The sequence below is a fragment of the Lacerta agilis genome, chromosome 6 (genome assembly GCF_009819535.1).
Source record: "Lacerta agilis isolate rLacAgi1 chromosome 6, rLacAgi1.pri, whole genome shotgun sequence".
In the NCBI taxonomy this organism is placed as follows: Eukaryota; Metazoa; Chordata; class Lepidosauria; order Squamata; family Lacertidae; genus Lacerta; species Lacerta agilis.
The window spans coordinates 20,979,806-21,007,375 of NC_046317.1; the positions used below are offsets into that span (position 1 = coordinate 20,979,806).

The 27,570-nt window shown below is 40.5% G+C and overlaps 1 protein-coding gene and 1 long non-coding RNA gene across 4 annotated transcripts; one reads left to right on the forward strand and one right to left on the reverse strand.

Annotated features, from left to right (window-relative positions):
- Positions 1-1,190: 1,190 nt before the first annotated feature.
- TLCD4 (TLC domain containing 4) lies at positions 1,191-25,281 on the forward strand. 3 transcript variants are annotated; one of them, XM_033151569.1, is made up of 7 exons: positions 1,191-1,294; positions 10,040-10,205; positions 12,615-12,704; positions 16,907-16,965; positions 18,853-18,947; positions 20,205-20,278; positions 24,745-25,281. In XM_033151569.1, the coding sequence occupies exons 2-7, from the start codon at positions 10,048-10,050 to the stop codon at positions 25,058-25,060; spliced, it is 792 nt and encodes a 263-aa protein (XP_033007460.1). In that variant the 5' UTR covers positions 1,191-1,294; positions 10,040-10,047; the 3' UTR covers positions 25,061-25,281. The 3 variants fall into 3 exon arrangements, with proteins under 3 accessions (XP_033007460.1, XP_033007462.1, XP_033007461.1); XM_033151571.1 differs by lacking the exon at positions 1,191-1,294 and adding an exon at positions 7,965-8,005; XM_033151570.1 differs by lacking the exon at positions 1,191-1,294 and adding an exon at positions 8,911-8,986.
- On the reverse strand, positions 23,985-27,162 carry LOC117048137. The gene is made up of 3 exons (XR_004426808.1): positions 26,964-27,162; positions 25,168-25,317; positions 23,985-24,386 (listed from the first exon to the last, which is right to left on the reverse strand). It is a non-coding gene; the product is annotated as an uncharacterized LOC117048137 (long non-coding RNA).
- Positions 27,163-27,570: the final 408 nt, after the last annotated feature.

A 27,570-nucleotide genomic window follows, 5' to 3' on the forward strand; every position in this document is an offset into this window, starting at 1 on the left:
CACCATCCCTGTCCATTTTACCGAATGTCTGTTTCAGCAGCAATAACGTAAAAGTCAATTTTTGTAAGCTTGCGAATTTAAGCCGCTTTTAACTTTTCACGGTCGGAAAATACGGTATATAACCGTTAGATGACATCTGAAGGCAGCTCTGTATGGGGAAGCCTTTTAATGTGTAATGTTTTATTATATGTTGGAAGCTGCCCAGAGTGGCTCAGTCAAACCAGTCAGATGGGCAGGGTACAAACATTAATTATTATTATTATTAATTCTATCAGACTAGGACTGGTGAGGCTTAGTGTTCTCAGCCTAAACTACTTCGCAAGATTGTTGTGAAGATAAAATGGCAGGTGGTTGAAGGAAATACCATATATTTCAGGAGTGGGCGATGTGGTGCCCTTCTGCCAATGCTGGAATACAACTCCCATCAGCTCCAGATGGTCAGGGGTGATGGGAGTTGTAGTCCAGCAAAATCTGAAGGGTACCACCTTAGCCACCCCTGATACACAAGGCCTGGTGGAGGAAATACAGGAATCTAAAATGTGGTGACAAATTGGCTCTGCCAAATGGGCATAAAATCCCGCCTATGAATCCCATCTGGCTCTCAAACAACAGGGACGATAAGTTTTTTTTTGTAAGGGTGGGAAACAAGCAGTAAAATTTGGGGTTGGGGCGCACGCATCCTCGACAGTATGGGGAGAGGGAAGCAAGAATGTCGCCTTCTTCATATTACCTGTGAGAAATCTCCAGGCCCTCCCGGTAAGTCCATAAGATGAAATATTTGGGCGGCGGCGACGGGTTTTCCGAGTCCGTCTGGAACTCCCGCCTCCTGCCCCGTCTCCAAAGGGGGGCGCTTCCCACACCAACAACCCGCAAGCAAGTGCCCTTGTGTGTGAGGCAGGTGGCCGCCTCTGCCGCCTGCCTGCTTGCTTTTTTTAACGGGCCGGCCGGCGAGGCAGGCTTGCTTCTTGCTTCTCGCCGCGGGCGCTCGGCGGGCAGCCAGGAGGCGGTGGTGAGAGCGGCTGGCTGGCCGGCTTCCCCCTTCCCGCCCTGCGGCAACTGGGAACGTCGAGGCGGCGGCGGCGGCTCGGCGGCCCCTTTAAGGCTGAGGCCGGCGTAACGCGATCCCGCAGTGGGCGCCTGTCGCGGCTGCCGCAATAGCAGCAGCAAGCAGCAGCGGAGGCCGTTTCCGCCGGAGAAGCCGCTTCGCGTGGGCGTGTGAAGGGCTCTTCCCCCGCCGCAGGGACCCGCCAGGAGGGATGGCAGGGCCGCCCGCCCGGCCGCGGTGAGACGTCAGGTGAGAGGCGGCGGCGGCGGCGGCGGCGCGGAGTGGGGGTGGGGACTGCTTCTCCCATCCACAAATAGGAGAAACGGGAGAAGACGTATCTGGGCACCGGGTCGTGTGTCGGGCGCGTAGGCCCTTTGCGCGGCGTGTCCGGGGATGCCGCCTTTCTCTTGGCGTGGCTGCAGACGCGCGCTTCAGGGCGAGTGCTAGGGCTTATTAAAGGCAGAGGGGAGCCTTCGGGGCGCAGGTGAGGATGCGCGCCAGTCGCGCAGCGACGCCGGTGAGGCCGGCTTGCAGTTGCCCGCACGAAAGCTGCTTCTGAGCGCGGGAGGAGGCGAAATGCCTTAGCAACCTTTACTTTCCGCGCACGACACACACATACACACCACCTCTCTAGCCAATGCGTTGTGTGGCTAAGGGAAGGAGGAGAACCTGCAATTGCTGGATCGGGGGCGCGTGGGTGAAAAGGTGAGGGAGTCTCGGGGTGGGTGGGGGGACCAGAGTTCCCGAGAGCGGGGGAGGGGGGGTCTGTAAGGAGATAGACCCCTCTTCTTCAGGCCCCTCTTTCTTTCCTATTCCCAGCACCATGCCTGAGTTTGGTTTTACCCCTCTCTTCTGGGAACTGAAAATGGGGCGCTGCTTTAGAAGAAATGAGAAAAGGGCAGGACCAGGAGTCTGGTTGAATTAATAGGGACAAAGATAACTGACCCATAGGAGCCAGCGCTTAGGGGACAAGGTCCCTTCTGCAGCCCCAATAAAATATTTGAGGGGGCTACTGCCCCCCTCAAAAATGTTGGACATTGCCATTCAAATGGTGTGTGTGTGCCGTGTCATGTGATCAGTTATGTGTGGTGGGGCCTACTTGCCCCTCCCCCATATTTTATTAAAGTTGGCACCCCTGTAAACAAGGAGGGAGGGCCCAGGTGCCAGCCACAAATTGAGTGTTAACTGTAGCTTAGGCTGTGCTGCTGTTTCCCTGCTGTGAAAGTCGCCTGTCCACTTTGAAACGATGCACCAAAGATTCGGCCCAGACTTCTTACACTTTTGGACTTCAATGCTTTTAAGTAACACACAGATTTATTTACATCAGGGGGAGACCGCTTCCTGGGCACTCCAAGTAGTAGCGGATAATGCTGATTACTTGGATCCATTCCAGCTGGATTTCTGACCTGATGTGGGGACAGAAACGGCCTCGTCACATTGGTGGATGATGCTAGGAACAGACCAGGTTTGCATGCAACACTGTTAGTTTTCCTGGGTCGCTCACTGGCCTTGGATTCCATTGACTATGGTTTCCTTCTGGAATTGGGAGCCATTTCTAGAGGGGCAAGCCCAGTAAGTAGTGCTGAGACACCTGCTCCACCCTGTGGACTTTTGGGTGCTTCAGGATTCCATCTTATTTCCTGTGCTTTTCAGCATCTAAATGAAGCCGTTGACTGAACTGATCCAGAGGTTTTAACTTGTTTATATCATGCCTTTCCTCTGAAGAGCTCATGGTTCTCCCCACTCATATTTTGTACTTGCAGTATAAAGTAGCTTAGGGCTGAGAGTTGATGGCTGGCCTGAGGTCATTCAGCATGCTCCTCGCTGGATGGGGATTTGAACCTCAGCCCTCACTAGTTTTCATCCACCACTAAGACTACTACACTACATGCTAAAGATGAGGGAAGGCACATTCTCCCACTTCCTGCTGGTGTGGCTCAAACTACCATTTACTGCTTCCCAAGTTTGTGCCAAAGCCTGCTGTGTCATCACCTGCTTGTCCCAGGGAAGCTGCGGAAGTCTTGAACAGTGTCTGGAAGTAGCATGAGATGGCTGAGGGCAAACAAGCTGGCATTTAGATCAGATAAGGCAGGTATAATGTGGGTGGAGAAATGTGATCTGGGTGAAGGTGTGTGTCACTGGTGTTGTATTGGGTTGCACTTCTTTTGAAGGGCCAGGTGCATACCTTGAGTGTGTGACAAGAAGGCAATGTGATAGCCTGCAACACCAATTCTGCACCAGCTGCACTGGCTCCTAATGCACTTCCAAGCTCAATTTCGAATGCTACCTTTTTAAAAGCCAAAACAGCTTGGGGTCAGGTTATTTAAAGGACTATCTGCAGCAGTCTTTAAGATTGGCTGTAGAGGCCCTGCTCTCCCGTAAGTTCTGTCAGGTTGCCAAGCCTTGTGGCTCCACAGGAAGTGTTTTTGTTTCCCTCATTAACTGCTTTTAAGTACACTTTAATAATCTGGTTGTTTACACCAACTTTTTACTGATTCATAATGCCTTTGTAATTTTAATCTTTGCTGTCATTTTATTTCTGGTTTTTATGTGGTCATTACTATGTATTTTATTTTTGAATCTGTTTTAGGAGTGTTATTTTGAACTGCCTCGAGAGAATTCCATAGTTCTCAAAGGCAGTATTTAAATCCTTATCTATTATGTGGTATAATTTAGTGGAGCTGTAGAATACTTAGTTCTGGTCAGTCAAGCCACACTAGTACTATTGTAGCCTATTTACTTTTCTGTGTCAAGCCTGTTACTGAAGTGCTGCCTTCAAGTTTCAGTTTTCCAAGTGAGAAAATACTTTCTATCAGTGCTGCCATAATTGAGTACTGTATTGCCTTGCTGCTTTCTGTTTCTTTGTTAGTATCATTCTCCTTTGCTCTTCATATGTAAAAGTCCAGTACAGCTATCTATGTCTATATATGGTTACTTGGGAATAATTCCTACTGGGGCTTACTCTCAGGTACGTGTACACATAGGCTGCTTTAAGGTTTAAAATATATGTGAATTTCTTCAGGAATTATATTGATTATATTGCTTCTAATCTGCAGTGCATATGGAGTTCCCCATAATTAAGGCATCTTTGGGAACCTAAAATGCTGGCAATAAGCAGGTGCTAGGAGATAATGTAAACAAAATGAATGCCGTGATCGTAAGGCAAAATGTCTTTTGAATACGGACAGTTTTGGATTGTAGCTGTTGGGATGAATGCCTTTATTTAATTCCTTTGCATGCGGCATAATTACCGGTATGTTTGGAGAGGAGATGTTGGTGCAAAGAAATGATATTCGGGTGGCTGGCTATTTTCTTTTAAACCTGCCTGTTTGGTAAGGTACTTCCATTTGACTGGTTAGCGTGTCATGGAATTTTTTCTTGTCCTTTGAACTTTTCGCTCTTGTGATTTTATCCACAGGATATTGCTTCTCTTGATGCCATTATCAGTCTGCATTGATGTCTTTGGTTTGGTCATAACTTATTTGGTTGCCTTTTTCTTAAAAGCTGTGGTATCTCAGAGGACCAGAGATACCAGCCAGTTGCGTTCTAAGGGAGATTTGGAATTCAAGTTGTAAGGTCCATGAGTAAGACTTGTTAATTTTTTGTTATTTCAACAAATTTCTATATTGCAGTAGCTGGGCAGTACTTCAGGGTGATTTACACAAAAAATAGTAGAAAGCAGCCCCCCCTTTATTAAAGGGCAACACTGATTGACTGCACCAGAAACTTTGGTGAAGAGATACAGCTTCAATTGCCATTAAAAAGTGTATAGTAGCATTTTAAATGGGAGGGGAGTTCCATCACTGTGATGTCACCACAGAGAAGGAGTCATGATATATCAACTAAGATGGGCCCCTGGAAGTATCGTTCCTACAGATTTCTGGGCCCAGGCAGGTTGATGCTGGAAGAGGTGTTCCTTCAAGTATTTTGTTCAGGGTTTTGATATGTCAACAGCAACACATTGAGTTGGGCATAGGAGCAGTAGCAACCAGTGTTACTCTCATAAAACTACTGTTGTGTGGTTACAATAAGCCACCCCACTTGGCTCTTGGGCTGCCACATTCTGTACTAGTTGTAGCTTCTGAACAGTCTTCAAGGGTAGCCCCATGTAGATCACAGGATAATAAACGAAACTGGAGATGATCAGAGGGTAAGTTACCAGTACTTTGGTGAAGCTGTGTCAGTCGAGAAATGGCTGCAGCTGGTGAACCAGCAGTAGCTGGGCAGGAAATTACTTAATGCCACTCATGCTGTCTGGGCATCAAGTGGCAATCCTGTTTCTAGGAGTATCCCCAGACTATGATGCTGCTCTTTCACGGGTAGTGCAGCCCTGTCTAAAACAGGTTGTTTACCATCTACTTATAGCATAGTTCTGCCTTACCAGGATTCATTCTCAGTTTATGTATACACTTAACAGTTTGTGTATGTACTATATAATCTATGCAAGGACCTTGGGATGGAAACACCTGATTATTGATTATCATTGAATGTTGTATCTATTACTATGAAAAGCAGTGGCAAAACTTGAAACGGTATTTTGAAATGGCTGAGTTTGACAATTTCCTATTATCTTTGTGTTTTGTTGCCCCAGAGGAAGTGCATGTTGAGAGGTCCAGAAGTCATTTAGAGGAGAATGGCCATGGACAATTTCAGTACATGTCAGGAGTGACAACCTTTACCCACCTAATACTTAATGACAATTCTGAGGCCTTGCCAGTTGGTGAAAATGTACTGTCCAGAATCAGATTTGTATCTCTGTATTGAGCTGTTTTCAGTCTTAGAAGATACGTGACATGGTTCCTTGTTGCCAAGACCCATTTCTTGAGTTACATTATGGTGTTGAAATGCATGCACAAATGTTCAGCTAGATGGCTGGTTTTTTTAAAAAACTTATTAGCAAGGCTTGGCAAATTGTTAGCTGTTTTGGTTGCATGAAGGTAGCTCAAAACAATTGTCTGATGATATGGAGTTGGAATATTAGGTATAGATTTAACATTGCCTTTGATTTTTGTGTAACTTTTACAGCCTAATCTTACTCATATTTATTTGGAAGTAAATTTCTCCACTGGTACTGGACTCTTTTTGAAACTTAAGTGCAATCCTATACATATCTACTCAGAAGTATGCCCCAGTAAATTCAATAGGACATGCACTCAGGTCAGTATATACAGTATAGGACTACGGCCTAATTATGCATAGGGTTACAGTGTAACAGTTCATTCATGAGCACTCTAAAACAAAAAAAATGGCTGCTTTTGGTAGATAGTTAAAAATCTGTGCTTACTAGAGGTTCTAAGTGTTAATATTTAAAGGTATTACTGTAATCTATAGTTTAAAAATGGTACATGTCTAATATTATTGGTGTAGTGTTGCTCGATAGGATTGGAAATAAGAATTTGTTCAAACTAAAACAGAACTGGTGCACAGTAAAGGTGCACAGGGCACTAACAAAATCAACTGCCTGTAAAGCATCATTTTGCATTTGGGAGAAACAATTCAGAAGGGGGAAATTGTACAGAAGGCTGCTTCTGCACATATATTTCAGCTTCTGGTTTTATGGATCAACAGGAAGCCATTAGCTTAGGGAGAATATTGGTGGCATTAAGAATTTTGCTACTGATTATAGTTGGATAGACCATGACTTTATAATTACTAAATCAGCCCTTATATAGTTCCAGTTACAGGTGGGTAGCCGTGTTGGTCTGCGATAGTCGAAGCAAAATAGAAAATTCTTTCCAGTAGCACCTTAGAGACCAACTAAGTTTGTTCTTGGTATGAGCTTTCGTGTGCATGCACACTTCTTCAGATAGTGTGCATGCACACGAAAGCTCATACCAAGAACAAACTTAGTTGGTCTCTAAGGTGCTACTGGAAAGAATTTTCTATTTTAAATCAGCCCTTAGTTTTAAAAAGCAGACTGGATCCACTCAGTGACAATTCATGCTGGATCTATTAATTATTTTCAGTTGAATCTTGCTATCAGGTTTGCATGGGGAATTGACAAAATGGTAAAAACAGAAATAGCTAAAAAGTGGTGCTCTTAGCACAGAATTGATAAGGATACGTCCCACATAAGGATATGTGCTCCAAACTTTGTTTTATGGTTTTGAATCGTATACTTTGAACACGAGCTAAACACAATCATGTGTGTTCGAGATTTTGTTTGCTTTGCCTAGCAGATTAAATCAATGCACCTTGAAAAAACATTTTCTCATTTGTCAACACTCTTTGGAAATTGTTTCTTAATAAGGTCTGTAAATTGCCCCCCAAAGAACCTCATTTGATTTCCTGCTGAAATTAGAAATTGTCTACAAGGTTGTGATCTAGTCTCTCAGGGTTATGGCTAATTAATACAACACTGTTTTGGTAGGCTGCAGAAATCATGTCTGTTAAACATATTTAATGTAAAGCATAGATACTCTTCCAAGTTATAGACTCTGTTTTTATAGGTCTAAGCCTGGTTCTTATCTGCACCAGGGATTTTCAAATATAGGGAACCTTGGGCTTTTCTGGAGGTTTATTAAGCTTTATCTATAAGATCAGTACTGGAGACTCTAGTTTCCCTGAAAGTTCCTTCACATCACTATTGATCTTCCCCTGCAATTTACAACCACTTGAGAGTGTTGGGTGTATCCTAGGATACACTTTTGGTTCATGCAGGACAACATTTAGCTTTATGAAATGTAGTTAACACTCTGTATCTCTAGAACAAATAGGCTTTGAAACTTGGATATATAAGTTAAACACCACATGGCACCTTAAACCTAGGTTACGGTCGCCACAATGGAATGTCTATTCACCAGGGAGTTGGACTCGTTGACCCTCGGGGTCCCTTCCAACACTACAGTTCTATGATTTTATGATCTCAACAACATCACTTGACTGTAGCTTGCTCTTACAGCAATTCACTTGTTCTTGCATGCAAGAAGGAGGAAAAACACACAGTGGAAATGGAAAATGGTATTAACAATGGACTAAGGCAGAAGTTTTTTAAACCATGGTCACCAGCCTGGTGTCCAGTAATCTCCACGTAGTCGCAAAACGTGCCTGATACTTGGGAAATTGCAAACACTGAGTAGAACAATGTGTCTCACTTCTCTTCGTTTTGCTCTGTGTGCCTTGTTTCATATTCTGCAAGGAAAAATGAGTTACGAGTGTGAGGTGGCGACCAACAGGATTTTGGGAACTCCATTTGTATTTTCCTTATCCAAACTACATGGGGACAGAGTGATGTGGCTGAAGGCTGTAGGTCTTAGTTTGTGAGCTCTGCTACTCTCCTAGTTTATGTTCCTGGGAAAGTCATGTGATTGGCTACTGAGCTAGTATTTTTGTCTTCTGTGGCTTTGGGGTTTGTTGCCTTGAATCAGTGATAGCCAAACTTGGCACTCCAGCTGTTTTGGGACTACAATTCCCATCATCCCTGACCACTGGTCCTGTTAGGTAGGGATGATGGGAGTTGTAGTCCCCAAACAGCTGTGGGGCCAAGTTTGGCCATCACTGCCTTGAATTCTTCTTTTTTTGGTGTGTATTTTGCTGCTGTTAATTCACACCAGTGTTGTAGGGAGACTGGGCCTAGCCCTGGAGAAGGATAAGTTTCCAACTAGGGTTGCCATATTTTGAAGAGCAAAAGAGAGGACGCTATGGCGGCCATTCAAAGCAAATAAATGCAATTTGTCCCAAATTTTACCCCCGAAAGAGAGGGCATGTTCTGGAAAAAAAGTACACAAGGCAAGCCTAGTTCTGACTTACCTGGGCACTCCTCTTCAACTCCCTTCCTTTCCCTCCCTTATGCTGTCACAGTTACAACTGTGTAGCTGGCTGACTTAAAGTTATGATGGCACAATGATGACACTGCACTGTCATAACTATTACTTTTGAGTTATCCTGGTGTAGAGGATATAGTGAAAATCATATCCCTGCCCAGCTGGCATAACTTGAGAGGTCAGGGCCAATCTATTTAGTGTGTGTGTGTTGGAGGCGGTTGGAGGATGGATGGCAGCTAACAGATTGAGGTTGAATCCTGACAAGACAGAAGTACTGTTTTGGGGGGACAGGGGGCGGGTGGGTGTGGGGGACTCCCTGGTCCTGAATGGGGTAACTGTGTCCCTGAAGGACCAGGTGCGCAGCCTGGGAGTCATTTTGGACTCACAGCTGTCCATGGAGGCGCAGGTTAATTCTGTCTACCAGCTCCATCCGGTACGCAGGCTGAGACCCTCCCTGCCCGCGGACTGTCTTGCTAGAGTGGTACATGCTCTAGTTATCTCCCCCTTGGACTACTGCAATGCGCTCTCTGTGGGGCTACCTTTGAAGGTGACCCGGAAACTGCAATTAATCCAGAATGCGGCAGCTAGACTGGTGACTGGGAGTGGCTGCCGGGACCATATACCACCGGTCCTGAGAGATCTACATTGGCACCCAGTACATTTCCGAGCACAATTCAAAGTGTTGGTGCTGACCTTTAAAGCCCTAAACAGCCTTGGTCCAGATGGGCGGGGTACAAATAAATTATTATTATTATTATTATTATTATTATTATTATTATTATTAGAAAGGTTTTTAAACTATAGTTGCAATTCAAGAAAACTGGGCTGTGAGCAGGGGACAAACATGTATGCAGCAAAAGGTGTTTTTCTTTAGTAGAGCCCAATCTTTTTTTTAAAAAAAATAATATTTATTTAAAATTTTTTAAACAAAACATCAAAAAACAACAAAAACAATTCAAACAAACAACATTAAAAAAGAAAAATACAAAACATTACAACAAAAAAGAAACTATTATCTTAAACAACCTATATTTTCTTCACATCTTAATCACCCTGCTGGACACCTCCAGCTTTATGCATGCTTGCTTCTCTTCTCCCCATGGCTGTTGAGAGTTGTAGCTTCTGTGTTTCATGTTGTTATTTAAATTGACATGATTGTTGCTTTGCTTATACTTCATTGACAATCCATGCCTGAATTAAGGAACTCCCCCCCCCCTTCTTTCCTTAACAGGCTGAAGAATGATGTCTGCCTTCAGTAAACTCAATTTGGGTGTTGCTGTTAGCAGTTTTGCTATATCTCAATTTCTCTTCCACGTGCTAAGTTCTTGGATTTCTGCACGTGTAACTTCTGGTTTTAGCGGTCTTGACCAAAAGAAGAAGATCGAATGGAATTCAAGGTAAAGTTTATAAACAATGGGATACAACTATTAATAGATTTTCAAAAAACTTGTAATAATTCACTTGTGTTTCCTAGCACACTTGCCAAAAGAATGTACCTCCAAAACTCAATTGATCTTAGTTCCATTTTTTTGGTATCATAAAAAGACTTACTTTCTTTACATAAAAGCTGCTTTAGATGTTATATGTTGAAAAGTGAGATATAAATTGAAATCATAAATAAGTACAGTACCGATAAATAAATTTGAAATTAAAGTGACTTGAGTTAGAATTTTAAAATATTAATGAACCATGGTTGCCATTTTGATGGTGTCTTTAACTTTGTTTGCATAGTGTGCATATTACTGAGTTGCAGAAAAATATATGTGGTTACTTAGGGGTGCCATCTTATTTACTGTCCCTGCTTCTGTGCTTTTAAGAGCAGTCAGGTTGCATATAAACTAATGTAAGCTTTCTCTTGTTACTTCAGCTCCGTACTAGAAAACTTCCTCTGCTGAGTGTTTACCATTAAATGCACAAAAATAGGCAAAGCGGAAGCAGTGTTGTCTTGTCCTAAATAAACTGATAAGAGCACAAGAAGTACTTTTTATGGAATTTAGTTGGAGACTTATGAGAAAATATTGGATGGTATCCTGTTTGCTGATTGCTTGCCTTCCATGAATTGACCACTGAGATGCAGTATACTGTTCTTAAATATGAAAATATACACACCAACTGATTTGTGATATGCACATCTTGCCTGCGATCCTCCTGCCCCCACTGCAGATATCCATTGCATTTTGTTGCCTAAGTGATATTTTGCAGTACTCTTGTGGGAGAAAACATTAATCTCATACAAAAATATAGCTTTATCAGTTTGCACGGCACTTTACAGAGTTCAAGAGGACAGGTCCCTGCTCTGAGGAATTTCCGTTTTAAAACTTGACACGGGGGAAACAAACTACTTAGCAATTTATAAAATAGTTAGTGCTCTAAATGCATCTTTCACGTTGAAAGTATTACAGTTGAATGTGAGATCTACGTGGTGTAAGGAAAAATACTGCATATTTCTAAGAGAATATACTTAGTGGCGTGCATCTTTCTCTGTTGGAGTGGTGCCAAAGGATGGATATTGGAAGATTGTTTACTAACTGCCATTAAAAGAGTGGCATTACAATAGGCAAAGTTTCTGTTAGGCTTTTCTTAACTGAAGCCCCAAAGTGAGTGGACGATAATGTTTGTTCAGTGTTTTATCTCTTAAAACACTAGCAAACAGATGTGTGGTGAACCAACAAAAGATTCATTTTCTTTCTGTAAATTTCTCTGTCTGACCAGGGTTCTTATAGATGACGGTTCAATGCACTGAAATCTATGGCTCCATTCCAAAGATTTGCTGGACCTCTGTATTTTCAAGGCTTCTCCTACGCTTTAGATTTGGGGATGTGGTCACAGAGCTGCTGTTAGTGCCACCAATGGCCTGAATGAAAAAGAACACATAGTTTATGTATTAGTGTTAGAGTTATGCGTCATGGTGTTGGAGTTCCTCTTGTATGTGCTAGCTGTTATTCTTAAGCGAAGCTTAAACAACATTAATTCAAGTTTCTGATACCTGATGTGTTAAGCTGGCACAGTTACCTGCAGAGTGTATGAAGCACTTTGAACCTTGGGACACAAATGACAATGGCCAGAGACAGTCTTTCCAATTTCAGCAGCACCCTGTGAGACCAAAATTTTGTGCCTCCCACTTCTGGTCTTCCGTTCTGCTCAATTTTCTATGGTCATAGTTGTGGCGCCCTGTGGCACTCCCTAGACTTGGTGCCCAGTATGGCAGAACTATAGGTAAAGGTAAAGGGACCCCTGACCATTAGGTCCAGTCGTGGACGACTCTTGGGTTGCGGTGCTCGTCTTGCTTTACTGGCTGAGGGAGCCGGCGTACAGCTTCTGGGTCATGTGACCAGCATGACTATAGCTCTGCTCTAAATCTGCTTCTGCAATGGGCTTTTAAAAATGAATAGTATATAATAACTGGGAACCCCCCCCCCCTTTTGGTGTTATCCTACTTTTGTTTGTAGGGAGCCTGGTAGCTGAGGTCTCCCTCTCTCACTATGAAGTAAACTAGATAATGGCCTGCAATGGGTGAGTTCTTTGAAACTCGTATCTGCCCAGCTTTTGGATGACATTGCTGTATAACAATAAATACAGTTTCCTACATGCAGAACAAGCACTTTGAAACATTCTAGTGTAGGTGACTCCCAACTCAAACTATTTTCCTTGGGTACTATTTTGCAATCTGTATTAATGGCAGTCTTTTCTGACTGAAGTTTAAATATTTTGAGAATTTCTAGAAGCATATAATTGTTGCACCCAGCTCCCCCAATTTTAAATCCAGTTCATTCCTAATTGGGTTGTGTTTTTTCTTTTCTTTTTAGGACGGTATCATCATTCCATGCCTTGTTGGTTGGAGTATTTTGTTTTTATATTTTATTATACGATGAAGCTGTTAATGCTGACCATGTTTGGTAAGGCACATTCTTGCTTGTAAATCTCCTCTCCCCTTTTCCTTGCCCCACTCGACTGTTCCATTGCTCTTCACTCTGCTAGTGATATTATTATTTACAAGTTTAATTTAAAGCATAAGACATTTACCTCTACCAGTTGTACAAAAGTTCTAAAGTGTTGTTACAAAGATTTTCTTATTTGTGTTGGCTATAATGTGGAGAAGAATTCTGAGGCTCTGGGTTATCAGAGTTGCTTATTGAAGTTGCCTTTACAGTGATAAAATTCCTGTAAGCTTCCTCACTGATACCATCATCATCACCTTCTGTCTAAATAAATACTGTTTTCCGCTATGACCATTGTTTACCCAGGTATTTGATGGCTGAAGGATGCTGCTCCTGGCAACCATGAGACCACTGGATAAGAGAATGTTACAATGCCTTTTAAAAAAAATGTTTGCTTATGGATGTGTTTGCTGCCCTGGGCTCCTTTGAGAGGAAGAACGGAATATAAATTTAATAAGTAAATAATAATAACATGAGATACTACAAATAAAACGTGTGGATGAGAACTCTGTGGCAGCATTAAGAATTAGATAGCCAATACTGTGCATACTTTTTCTTAATAAGGTGCTGATGCAGGTAGCTGAGGTTCAGCATGGTTTGCTGGTACAGTAGTACCTTGGGTTAAGAACTTAATTTGTTCCAGAGGTCTGTTCTTAACCTGAAATGGTTATTAACCTGAGGCGCGCTTTTGCTTATGGGGCTTCCCGCTGCCACTGCGCTGCTGGTACACGATTTCCGTTCTTATCCTGGGGCAAAGTTCTTAACCTGGAGCGACCACTTCCTGGTTAGCAGAGTTTGTAACCCAAAGCATCTGTAACCCAAAGCGTCTGTAACCCGAGGTACCACTGTATAAACTCCATATGAAATTATAGATCCCTTTTGCAGAATCTCTGTTTGAGGCCACTTTGCTTCCTAAAGCGTTTTGTAAAGATGACAAAAAGCATTGCAAAATGAGGGGGGTCTTTCTAGAAAATTAATGTTGGTATTGATCTTGCATTTTCACTGAAAAGCAGCACAAGAGAAATGTGGCTAGTTGCTATTGGAAGCAACTAATTGGATTGTGTGCTTTGTGTTCCCTTTACCTGCTCTTAATTCCACCTGGGGAGCATTACAATCATAACGGGTTAGATTTTTGTACAGGAGATGGGGGGGGGAGAGGACTCACCAGATTTTAAATATATTGAGTAAGAAACTGACATAAATCTACAGACATAAACTTTCTTAAATGCTTGATTATTCAGGGAGAGAACTAGTTTCCTTTGTTGGAATAGGTGTTCTTTGGATGAGCTTTGAAATCGTTTCAATCTTCAGTTGGCTATGATTTAGCTAGCATGTGGGGGAATAAGAAGAAGGTTTAAAGGATATATTAAGTTCTTCTTTTAGCAGCATCTGCTTGTCTAATGCAGTAAAAAGTGCCTGATTCTTTCTCTACCACCGCTACTAAGTTTTTAATAGCAAATAAAATGTAGGATTCCACTTCAGTTGCTGAAGATCAAATTGGAGCTTCTCATTAATTTTGAAGCTTCAAGTTTTTGTTGCTGGTTTTGAGGCGTACAGTGGTGTGTACAGAAATAATTCCCTTCTGGGTTCATATTTTCAGCTAATTTGTGGAGTGGGACAGTAGTTCTTGGCACTGCAGTTTGTATGCCTTATCTGCATATGTATGCTGAGTTTCAGTTTGCTCTCATACTTTCATTTTTTTTAAAAAATCAAGCAACAATTGCCAGAAAACTGTGCAAATATTTTCACAAGAAAATTCAGCTACAACTTGCTGTTAGCTCACTATCATGAGAATCAAGGTGAAATGTAATTCATGATGGGCAGAGCAATCTAAACCCTCCCTCCTTATGCTGGGCTTGGGGGAGAGAGTTGAAATGAATTGGAGGTATCCCTCTGTCCAGCTTTCCCAGGTAAGCTGGTTACTGCTGGAGTAACACTAGCGTCACTTTGTGCTCACTTGCCCCTTCTCCACAATGTGTGTGTGTGTGTGTGTGTTGGGGGAAGACTCCCTGTAAGATCCATGCTGGCAGCAGCCTGTAGAAAATGAGGTGTTATGAAAGTGATGAGGGAATGAACCACCCTGGATATTTTGGTTCCCAATCCTGGCCTATTTGTTGCTCTTGGTTGGCACAGCAGTCTGCTTGTTCCCTTCCATCCTGGCTGCAGATGCTGTGATAGCCTCACAGCTCTCTGTACATCCCTGCTGTGGGCGTTGGATTGCAACCGAAACCTAGGATCACTTTTTTTTTTAAGTGAGCACATTGTTTTAAGTGGAAACAAACTTGCTTCTACTTATTAGGCCTAAATAGTTTTATACAATTTACATTGATGCAATATTCATACACTGTATAGAACCTGGAAACATGTGGTCTATCTACAATTGGAATTCCCTTTGCACACTCCTTTTGATGTTTAGTACAGCAAGAGTTTGCTTTCCATTTTTTGATTAGTCCGCCATGGTTTGATTTTAGTTGACTTTATGACTGATGATAAACACTGAAAGAAACACTGATGAAATTGAAATGATATTGTATGATCATGGTTTGAAATTTGCCTTCTCCCTAGAGAAGGCAGACCTAAGCTGTAAAGTCAGTTTATGAAAGATTTTCTTTTTTAATTAGGAACTCTTTCTTGCCATTTGAGAATTGGAACAATTAGAGGCAAATATAATTAAGTCTGGGAAATTGCAATTTAAATGTAGGTGAAAATTACAGGGAAATGAAAAGCATGCCACAGCCACTTTTCTTGCAGCTTAGTCATGCTGGCCACATGACCCGGAAGCTGTATGCTGGCTCCCTCGGCCAGTAAAGCGAGATGAGTGCCGCAACCCCAGAGTCGGACACGACTGGACCTAATGGTCAGAGGTCCCTTTACCTTTACATTCTTCAGGTAAAAGGTTGCAATGAAGATTCACAAAACTTAGATTTATTTAAGGCTCAAATATAGGTCTTACATTAATTTGAAGACTAATCCTCTGTCTTGTCTATCAAGTTCATATGTTGCATCACTGGAGATCATTGTGTACATGTGAGATATATCTGCAGTGTGTCTCTCCTCATAAACTCCTCATCATTCTCAGTTGCTTTTGACTGGCTAGAATGTGTCCTTGAAGTGTCACAATGCCTTTTGTTTGCCAGGATGAAGGATGGAGAGATTTTGCAGGAGGGTGTATGTCAAGCCTCAGACTTTTGTGAGGCTGGAATGTGACTTTTTCTACATCTGTTGCTCCACCCATTTTTAACTCTAGGCCCACCTACTCCTGGCATGTAGCCCCTAGAATGGTAGCCCATTTGTTGCAGATTTGTGTTTTATTGTATATGCAAGTAAAGATGAACTATAAAGACAAGATAAAATAGCTTTTTGACTCCCTGTATCTCTCCTATGAGACAAGCAGGAGATTGTTTTATATACTATCAAACTGTATTAATAAAAAAATGTTTTAAAAATTGGAAAAAAAACCCTGCAAATGTTTTTGCCCATACAGATAAATGACACTTGGGCTGAAAAAACTTCGCCACCTCCATTTTCATATATACATCTAGCCTAATCAGTGAAGGTTAGGGAGCAGAAGACAGAGGACAATCTACCATTTCCTGCACACAGAGACACAACTCATCCCACTGCCATAAAGGGTGAAGGTGGCGGCAGAAAGATTGCTAAACTGGTTTGGCCATCAGTCAGTAATAGATTAGCATGTTGCTTGTCGGCCCCATAAAAACTAGCAAAGCAGCAGAAAGGTAGAGAAAAAATGTCACATAATGGCTCTGAAAACCATTGGTATAAAGAGGCAAAAATCATGGAGTTCTATGGATTGTGTTCTATGGCTTACAATGAACAAGACTAGAGAGGCCCAAGTAGTTTTACTTTTTCAGTGAAGAGTGAAGAGTTTCTCCATCTTCCATAGTGCATACTCTTAATAAGCTATTTGTTGAAGAGCTGCTACTTTACCTTATTGTCTCATGTCACGGTTAGTTAAATATTTCTTATTCCCTACAGCATCCCAAATTGTGTGGGAGGGTAGAAAAGTGGGCATGAGGGCAGGCAGGGTGTTTTTTTTGGGGGGGGGAGGCAAATATTTCAATATGTGTTAACTAATGTACATATATGTAGTTGTCATGCACGTGTTATAACTTTTGCATCCTTTGTGTCATTGTTTATAGGGGTGACCCTTCTACAGTGCAACTAAATCTTGCTATTACTTCAGGCTACCTCATATCTGGTAAAGTATACAATGTTATTTGTGAAGTCTGTTGTAATTTGCACAATGCACAACTTTACTTTTTACAATAATAATATTTACCATGGTATTAGCCTTTAGGAAACTCTATTTCTTAGAAAGAAGAATTTACTTTCCTTGCCTTTTGTGTTTGGGGGTGGGGGAGAGCATGCTGGTAGGAAATATGATTATATGCTTACTGACAATATTGTAATGTTGTAAGCTAATAGGTTTTTGACATTTTACAATTACTTTACCTCAGACCTGGCCTTCAACTTTTAGTTCCTCTGCCAGCTTCTCATACTCCTAGGCTGAATACAGCCAGTCATTCCTCTGAAGCAACAGGAATTACCTTCCCCTCCCCCCCTGCCCCACTGCAGTAACCCTGATCTGGCACCAGTAATTTGATAACTGTAGCAATGCAATGAAGGGGAAGTGAAGCTAACTAAACCAGATGGCAAGCATCTTTTGGTTGGTTCAGATTTGTTCCTGTGAAAGTTGAACCTCTCCCGCCGCCTGCCGCCCCCCCATCTTAAAGGGCTGCAAAAAAATACATACGTGAACATGCATCTTTTCTTTTGGGCCCTAAAACATATGGCAAAACCAAAAATAATTTTCAAAAGTGCTTTAGGCATTGTGGGGTGGAATGTATTACTGACTGTGGATGCTATGGAGGGGTAATGGATAGCAACATCCAAACCACCATATGGAATTTGAAACAACTTTAAAATTGGCTTGATTATTTATACCTGAGGTTCATATTAGTTGGAAGCAGCACTGTCATATGATTAGGTGCCACAATCCACCTATTTCCTGATGATATGCTGGAAACTATAACCCTGATACCATGAAAAAGGGTTGCTATCTATTTTATAGCTGCCCTTTGCCAATCTTTCACTTTTCTCATTGTCAGTAGTTTGACTGGTGTGCCCTCTCTCTGGAGGTGCCACTGCAGTGGGATGTTTGGACTTGTGTTTTTTTAACAGATTGCATTAAAGATATCACCAATGGTACTGGCAAGTAGACTATTAATATTTTATCATTATAATTGATTTATACCGATATCTATCAAGTGGCTCTATTCATGGGTGCTTTCAGTTTTATTCTGTGAAAGGAGGAAAGCTCAGCACATTCACTAAAAATGCCGGCAGCACATGAAGCATTTCCCTCAGAATAAGATGGAAACCCCCTGTACACTTTATATTGCAAGTCCTCAGTTTCAGTGCTATGACCTCCTATGATTTCTTAAGGGAAACTACTATTGTATTCAATTTCTGCAACAAAATTATTCAACTCTCTGGTGCAGAAGTGCTAAACTTGAACAGCCTACCCGATAATTGGCATGTGTGTGCTTTGAGACAAAATGGTGAACAACATTAATGCCTTCCAAGGCTGGTCCTATCCACACATACACAAAATCTACCTGAAACAGTGGGCACCTGCATTCAAGTCAGCACATGGCAGCAACATGGGAGTCATGGGAAAGCTTTGACCGGCTAATTATCGTATAATGACTACTCATGCAGCAAGGGTTTCATATAGCCCTGGGCTCAGCATTGCTGTTCCATTGTGTAGTTGCTTAAGATGAGGTGCCTCATTGCTGTGTCACCATGCTATAGCCTGGCACTGGCTGGTGTGTATTGCAGACAGATACACCAGACACTGTATTTATATTTCTGCTCTCAGCTTTCACTTCAGGAATTATTACAGATTGTTTGTAGCATAGATTAGGAGAAGCATTTTTTGTCACTTGTTGAATATTTGCATGATTGGATACCTATTTTAATTCTTCTTCCCTCTCCCAAAATAATTGTCTGTTAAATGCTTTAAGATGAAATACAGTGATTGTAGAAAATCATTTTTCATTTTTTTTCTCTCTCTCTCTTTTAGATTTGTTGCTTATTATTTTCTACTGGAATGCGATTGGGGATATATATTTTGTAATTCACCATTTAGTAGCTCTGTATGCTTACTACTTTGTACTGGTGAGTGCCATATTGTTTTTGTAATAGCAGAGCAAGGAGCCATGTGGGATTCATAATTTGAACTTTATTAATCATTTATAGAGTGCCACCCATGTGCATGGTGCTTTCTAAAAAATGAAAGGAGAGGTCCCTGTCCTAATGACAGAAGAATGGGATGGCAATGGGGGTGGAGTAAAAAGGTGAGGGATATTAAAATATTTGGGCTGCACATACTTAGTTATAGGAAGGTTTGGGGTCTAGGGGATCATAGCTATGTCTTCACAGAAATAGAATTTTAAACAAATTTGAAACTTGCACATTACATAGCATCTCACTGTTCCAGCAGCCAGTGCAAATATTTGAGCAGAGTTGTAATATGCTGATGGGACCTCACTCCTGTCAGCAGTTGTGTTACAGCTTCCTATTTTTCAGGTGGCACCAGGGACCCACTTACTTGGATTGGCTCCTCTTTGGTTCAAATGCCAGTCCAGAGAGCCTTTAGAAGAGGCATTGATGAGGTTCAGACTTGGAAGTTCTACTCTGTTATTTGTGTACATGGGTTTTTTTGTTTTTGTTTTTACTTGTTTGTAACTAACTAACTAATTTCCCTCATGATTCAAAACTTCTCTTCTATAGAGCACAGTCTTATTAGGACGATGTGCTAACAGTTTAAAAAAAATTATGAGCAACCAGAATGTTTGTAAGCATTACATAAGAGCTTAGCAGCAGAGCCAGTGGCAAAGGAAGGCTCACCTCCATTAGCTGAAGCCAGAGCTCTTGCAAACAAGGCTACAGAGGTCTCTGATAATGCAACTTGTTTCTGTTGAGTATGTGGTTTTGTGGGTTAATGGGTAAAACTACAATTTTGTCAGCAAATCTTAATTTGATATCTCATCTGATATTTCTTGAACCATTTCAAGTACCCTAAAAGGTCACCAACCTGGGTTTGACCTTGCTAGAAGATATAATTCAATTTTGAACATTATACAATTTTAACAACAGAATGCAAGGTGTATTAAGAACTTGATGGACATAGGAGGTGTAGGGAACCAAACTGAGGGACTTTAAGCACTTTTCTAAAGTGTATTTTGTTTAATTATGTACATTTAATTTGGCATTTTGTACAAATATATATATATTTCAATTTAGTTTATTTCATCTTGTATAATTTTTTTTACTGCTTTTCTGAGACTTTCTTTCCCTCTCTCTCTCTCTCTCTCTCTCTATATATATATATATATATATATTTATGATTGTGATAATGCTTATTTTATCTAGGAAAGAGGATTGTTGGCATACTTTGCTAATTTTCGTCTGCTTGCAGAAATATCTACCCCTTTTGTGAATCAGCGGTAGGTGACATTTTCTTACATTAATAAGCTGTTCTTAACTTGCCTTTTGCCAAGAGTATGTATTTCAGGGACTACACAGCAAGACCTGTGTTCATGTCTTTGCTCCGATGTGGTTTATTCAGTAGGTAGTATTCCAATCCATATTAAAGTATATTAGAAATGGCAGTAGTCCACTTCAAAGGGTTGTTGTGAAGGCAAGCATGTTAAAGACTGTAAAAGAAAACAAACTTTGGGGAGGCATCCAAGTAAGTTATACTCAGAGTATGTCCATTGAAATTAATATAATTATTTAGGTTATTGGTTTTATTCAATCTTGTCTTATTAGTTTCCAAACACAAATATTAATGGTAGTAGCCATTTTATATAATTCTAGCATTCCTAAGTTTATTTTATATTTATTCCACCTTTCCTCCCAAAGTTGCACAGGGAGGAAAACAGCAAAACTACACCCACAATGTTTTAAAAACACATGAAAACATTTTAAAACAGTCCCATATCCTCACATATACTGTACCTTGAAATAATTAATAATTTCAAGGTACAGTATATTTCAGCCATCAAATGCTGGGGTGAGCAGGTATGTTTTTACATTCTTCCTGAATGTTGATAATAAAGAGAGCCAGCCGCAAGGACGAGCATTTCATTAATGGGAACTACTTCCAATAAGGCCTGTCATGGCACCACCAACAGGGCCTCTGCAGCTGTTTGTAGGGCTGAAGTTGCTTGATAGTGGGAGAGACACTCTTTAAATACAGATAAATTATTTTTGTTATCCTATCAGAGCAATGAACATTTTTAAATACTGGAGTATTAACTTTCTTAATAAAATTTTGCTTTGTATCATTAAATTTCCCCCTTTTTGTAACTGTAACCTCTCAAAGCTGCTACGCAAAATATTAGCAATTACCAATTTTCAGCCAGTCTTCATTTGTAAGCAAGACTACTTTTAGTCACAAAAACTGAGGAATCTTTACATACAAGGTTGGAATTTCTTTATACAAGGATACTTGAAATCTACTCAGTAAACTGATGCAATTTTGGCATTTGTATTCATTGTCAAGTATTGTGTATGTGCATCCTAATCTTTGGCAAGGTATAGCCTAATTTTTTTCTCCTAGTGGTGCTTTTTGTCAAACCATCACTTTAATAAATTTTGGAATACATCAAAGGTTTCAGTCAAAATCTATCACAAAACATGAGCAGCCTGAGCATTAATATGGCTGCATTTACACATTTCTGGTCAGCCATAGTTTGGCTTACTGTGTCGATGTAAAGAGTGCATTCCACATTACTGTAAGGACTCTCAGTGGTTGCTCATGAGGAATCAGGCTGACGCAGAACTTCTACAAACTAAGTTCTTCATTGTGCAGATATTTAACAGTGGAGCTACAGTAAAAACGTCCAGCTCATCCCTCTGCAGAGTCCGGGAATGTCCGTTTCCGGTTCTTGGACCAGCATAAGGGGCGCGGGATCCTGAACCCCCACCTCCCCCTTCCACGTCCTTCCTCCCTGCGAAAACGGGGCACGGGAAAAGGTCCCTGTCCCCCACTTCCTGCCTGGTGCTGAGGCTCTCCAACGCTGTCACAGCCCCTGCCCCGACTTCCTGCTTCCATCTCCCCCTCCCCACTGGAGGAGCGGTCGCTTCCTCCGCTCAAGGAAGACGACGAACTGCGTTCTGGGGATGGCAGTTCCCTGTACTGCAAATGACCCGGGAACGCTACCTGCTTCGGCAAAGGGGGTTTCCTGATAATTACCATACTTAGCTGTCACAGTATTAATTAACTAGTGTTCTATTTAATACTATTCCTGTACTTAAACAGGCAGCTTTATCCATTAAAAAAATAATCATAGTTCAACCTTACTGCTTAGAATTTGAGGGTGCCAATTCATTATATTGAATTAGTCATGCCTTCACCCTCATTTGCTTCTCTGGGTATTTTTAGGTATAGCAGCCCTTGTGTTTCTTTCTAAGTTTTTTAAAATCTGGTTCTTGTAGTATTCCCTGATGCTATTGTCTTCCCACAGTCTGTGGCTTAGACAGCAAACTGTGCAGTGGCTTTGCTTGCTCTGGAATGAAGGGCAAATAGGCTTCCCCTTTCTGCTACGATAGAACTGTGCCAACACATTTTTTCTGGCTTTCTCTGTCATGTCCTTAAGAGATAATGGGCTCAAATAATTTAATTGTTTCTATTAGAAGGCTGCTGAGGCTCTCTGCAGACAATTGAGGGCCCCTTCTGTCATTACCATTGCAATGTTGCACCTTAAGGAGGAATCATGTGACAGTTACTCCCATGCCACAATGTAATGTCTGAATCCTCAAACTGTACATGATGAACTATCACCATAGCAACTTCCCTTCCTGCTCACAGATGTGAGGGCAACACTGGTGTGGGAAGAAGCCGTGGAGCTGACATTTCTCATGTGGTGCTGATGGTGGCGTTTTGTAACTAATACAGTGCTTGAAGAAGCCACATAGTGAAAGCTCCCATGCAGAGAACTTAATGTCAGAAGGGGGCCTTATTATAGGCTAAACTTAAAATTTAATGCAGCAGCTAACCGGATAAATACTGCACCCTGTTGGCAGTTGCTTCTTTGAAATGAGGAATTGCTATATTTATGAATATAAAAGAACCTCCAGGACTTCCACTTAAGTACAAGAATAGTCAACGAATGCACAGCCTTTTGTACAAAAAGATCTTGAAAGGAAAGTTCAGCTGTGATCTTGCTAATGTACTGAATACAAATTGCCTATCTGCCTGAGAGATCCATACTGAGACTTTTGAGACTGTGAAGCCTTATCAGTGAAAAAGGACATATTCCTCTTTTGAAGCAGTGTTCTAAAAATAAAACTTGCTACTTTATTTGATAAATGTTTGCAGAAGGTGGTGCGAGAGAGTGAAGGATTTGCTATCCCACCAGCTTTCATATATAGATTTATTAAATTTGAGAAGAACCAGATGGTAAATAATGTAAATTGTTGATACTAGCTCACATATACATGTTTGTATCATTAACAAAAACGAAGTAGTCAAGTAATGCAACTCTGTCATATTTTTAACTTTTGAACTCAGTGACCTTTGCAAACAACCCAAGTATCCTTCTAAAATTGTCAACAAAAAGTTTAACAAGCTTGACATGTCAAGCTAGTGTGTACAGTATTAACCAGATACTATTCTGAAATTGGAAGCAACATATTTGATTAATGTGTTGGAGAATATTTCTCAGCCAAACCCAATCCAAGCTTCCTTCCTTCCTTCCATCCATCCATCCATCCATCCTTCATATTTGGTAGTTCTAGCTTGTAGGTCATTTTGCAGGAGCCTTTGTGGTTGGTGTGAAGGTTTGGACAAATGACATGCTTATGTGCATAAAAAATAGAATCATAGGTCTTTCCCACTTGCACTTTGCGAACCCTGACCATCTGTAAGTCAGGCTTTGTTTAAATAAACTTGTGGCAAAGATCAAGAGCCTACTAGAAACCCTGGTACCATCCTGCTTCATGTTTGGGCCAATATGTAACCCTGTGGGATAGCTCAGTCAGTAGAGCATGAGACTCTTAATTTCAGGGTTGTGGGTTCAAGCCCCATGTTGAGCCAAAGATTCCTGCATTGCAGGCGGTTGGAGTTGATGGCCCTCATGGTCCCTTCCAACTCTACAATTCTATGATTCTATATACATTGTGGAGTAGCATCTCTTGTATTCCCGTGTCATGTAGCTCTCGTTAAGTAAAAATGCGAAAACTATTTGGGAGCATGGGATAGTGTAGGGAAAAATATGCCATTGTAAGAAAACTAGATTGGGGAAAGGTATTGGCAGAGAAATATAATCCTACTTTAACAGAGTGATGTGGAAATCAGCCAGTGGAGTATAGTAACAGTGCTAACTGCTGTAACATAAGCATCTGCCCTAAATATGTTTTGTCTACTCACATGTGGAGAGGGAGAGGCAAAGCTTTGATAATGTCTAGGATTTGGCAAGATGTGACTTTCACTTTTCCAGCACATCCCCTTTCTTGCAGGCCAAAATGCAGTAGTGCTGAACAATTTGTACTCTGCTTCTAGAGCTTTCATGGATTTCATTTCAGTACTAAGGTTCCATTCGTTTGGATCTGCCAGGAAGACAAAGGACTTTGTGTTAAAATAATGAAGGAACCATTTAGATCTGGAACAGAGTATTTCACAAAATGCAGCACTGTAGGAAAAAATATCAAAGTACACTAACATTGTATCTGGTTACAATTTGGTATATAAAAGATTCATAACATTAGCAATTCTGACTATCTTTACAGATATCTTTGCAGCTTTCTAGCTGCATGAAAGTGATGAGAAACGAAACTACGATAAAAGTCAGGAATTCAGAATGCTTGTAGAGCTGATGGAATCTTTATATCCAAATCCCAGTCTGTATTCAGAGGTTGCACTCACAAAATTTGATTTAATTTCTGTTAATATTTTTTTCTCTTGCAGATGGTTCTATGAAGTGCTGGGGTATTCCAAGGCATCAAAATCCAACATCATCAATGGACTACTAATGACATTCACATTTTTCCTAGGGAGGATCATAATCATGCCAATTTATTATGCCAAGGTTGCTGCTGAAGTAGGAACAGAAGGTTTCCACAGATTAGGATTTGCAGCTCAAAGCGCCTGGTTTATCTCCAGCATTATCTTGGACGTCATGAACTTAAAGTGGATGGTCAGAATCACAAAGGGATGTTACAAAGTTATTTGTCTTATTGGACATGGAGAAGCCAAAGCTAATAAGAATGGCAAATATAACTAGAAGATTTTTAATACAACAGCAATCTATAACGGGAACTTTGGGTTCTTCAAAAGAACAATGCACACTTTTGCCATAAAAAACTCCTCTTAAGGGAAAAAAGGTATTACCTCTGTTCAATGTAGCCTTCCTCTTGGCGCACTGCCTGGGCACCCAGGGCCACTTCATTTGAAGACTTGTATTACATGGAATGGGAAACAGTAACATGCTGCATATACAACCTTGGCAGTGTGTTCTAAGCACTTAATAGACAAACGAACCTGTAAAGGAACAAACTTTTCTAGCAGTACGTTCCTATGAATTCTCACTCAGGTTTCTTAGACTAATGTGTTTTTAATGCCTGTGAATGTCAGGATCTTTGGTTTACATTCTGCTAATATGGCAACTTTCCTGGCATGTTTCTCTGCTTTCTTAATGTATGGTGTTCATAATTGAGGTTTCATCTTTTGACAACTTTTTTACATTTTTGCGAGAATTTTGCTTTGAATCTATAATATTTTACTACGTTTTCTGCTGCCTTGTATGCATGCACATGATCTTTTCTAATTTATAGAACAGTTTTACATAAACACATACCGTAGAGTTTAGGGGTTCTTTTTCTTTTAAATCAATTACTTGTATTGATTCTTTCTGTACATAAAGGAAAACTGCAGGTTCCCCCCCCCAAATGTTTTTTTTAAATAAATATATGTGAATTCTAGCACATACCTGCATGGTAGACAGTATGGACATAAGCAAATTCTTGCACCAGTATTCCTTCTCTATCATGGCTATTGGAACCTATCTATGTTTTTAGTGTAGTGTCATATAACAAAAGGATATTTGTGGGGTGTGAATTACAGCACTGAAGCAGGAAAAAACTAATGAGTCTAGAACATGTGAATCTGTCACAAGAACTACTGTGCTTGTTAAGAAAAGTTTAAATTGTAGCTAATGCATTCATTTTCATTGACATTCTTATCGCTCTTTTTTCCTGTAAAGTAAGTTTAAAAAAACATTGCTTTACTAAGTTGGAAAACCCTATTTAAAAAAATATAAACAGTAAATGCATTTTATTATTTTCAACTTTGGAGCAGCTCTACAAAACTGATAGGTTGATAGTTTCTCTCTAATGATAGAAACTTATTTCTTCAAGTGGCTTAGCTCTCAACATATTTGCAAGAGCATGTTGCTGACGAATACTATGTAAAAAGGAAACACAAGAACAGATAATGGTAATCTACTTGTTTGCATTAATTTTACAAATGTTCTCTGCTATAGTGGCCTCCACTTTTATGGTGTATTATAGTCTTGTGTTGATCAACTATTCAGTTGACATGTCTTTGTCTGATTGTTATGAATACCATGTGTCATAATTTGCTAATAAGGTTGTGTTCATTTTCATGTTTGTGATGCAAATATGCAGGAGTATTGTAGAGAACAAGCTGTTTTCCTGTCCCTTTGTTTCTCCCTTTCATGGTCCCTAAAGTGTTACCGTAGTTCTTCCAATATTTCTTTGTTAACAAAGCCTGGTGCAAAAGGTTATTTGTCTTACATAACAAATAATAGCCTGTGGTTACTAGTTAGTATAGGTTTTTAAAAGTGAGTTATTACAACATGCAATTTCTCCCTTTTCTTACAGTGTTTCTAACTCCTTATAGCTTGCTAAATGTTGTTGGATTCATAAGATTATAATGACTGCTCTCAAAAGTCTTTTAAATTGCATTTTAAGTGTCATGACAATCAAGACAGTTTGAATCTGTTCTTCATATTAGTGTTATAATATTTTGTATATTTAATATAAACACAGAGGCCCTGTTCAGATACTCATGTTCATCCCTTGATAACTATAACTTTTAAGTGTTGACTTGCATTTGTGAAAGATCATTGTAGACACCATGATTAAGGGATAGAAATTTCCTATCACCTCAAATGTAATGTTTGTCCATGATGGCACTTTACACATTCAGCCTAGGCTCCAAGTTATGAGAGATCAAGTGATATTCATGCATGTGTCATTCTCTTTCCTGGAGGCTTTTTTGAGTGTCTGGATAAGAAGCCTAGAAGTTCAAATCATAAATATCTTCAATTTTTTCCTGGTAGAAACAGAAAATTGCTAACAAACATATTTTTATAGTTTAGACTCGTTTTTTTATTAAAAGACAGCTGTTCAGTGAAGCAGTAACAATATTGGATGCTGTTTAATCCTTCTAATTAGATTTGCCTCTTTTGATTATAAACTGCCTTCTTTTAACACATTTGTTAACTTAGCTACTTTGGGTTATTCCTGAAACAAAATTGAACACATTTTAACTTTCTGAAATAGCAATCCAGTATTATGTGTTAGAAGAAATCATCCACTTATGCAGAATGGAAGTAGCTTTGAAAGCTCTTCTTGCTTGTAGACAAACTTATCCTCAGATTGACATGTTACCCACTAAGCTATTCAAGGAACTACACATACTCTTCTTACTCATTTCAAATGTAGAAATTAAGCAGGACCCACCAACTTCTTAAGCCAGGTTGGTATGCTT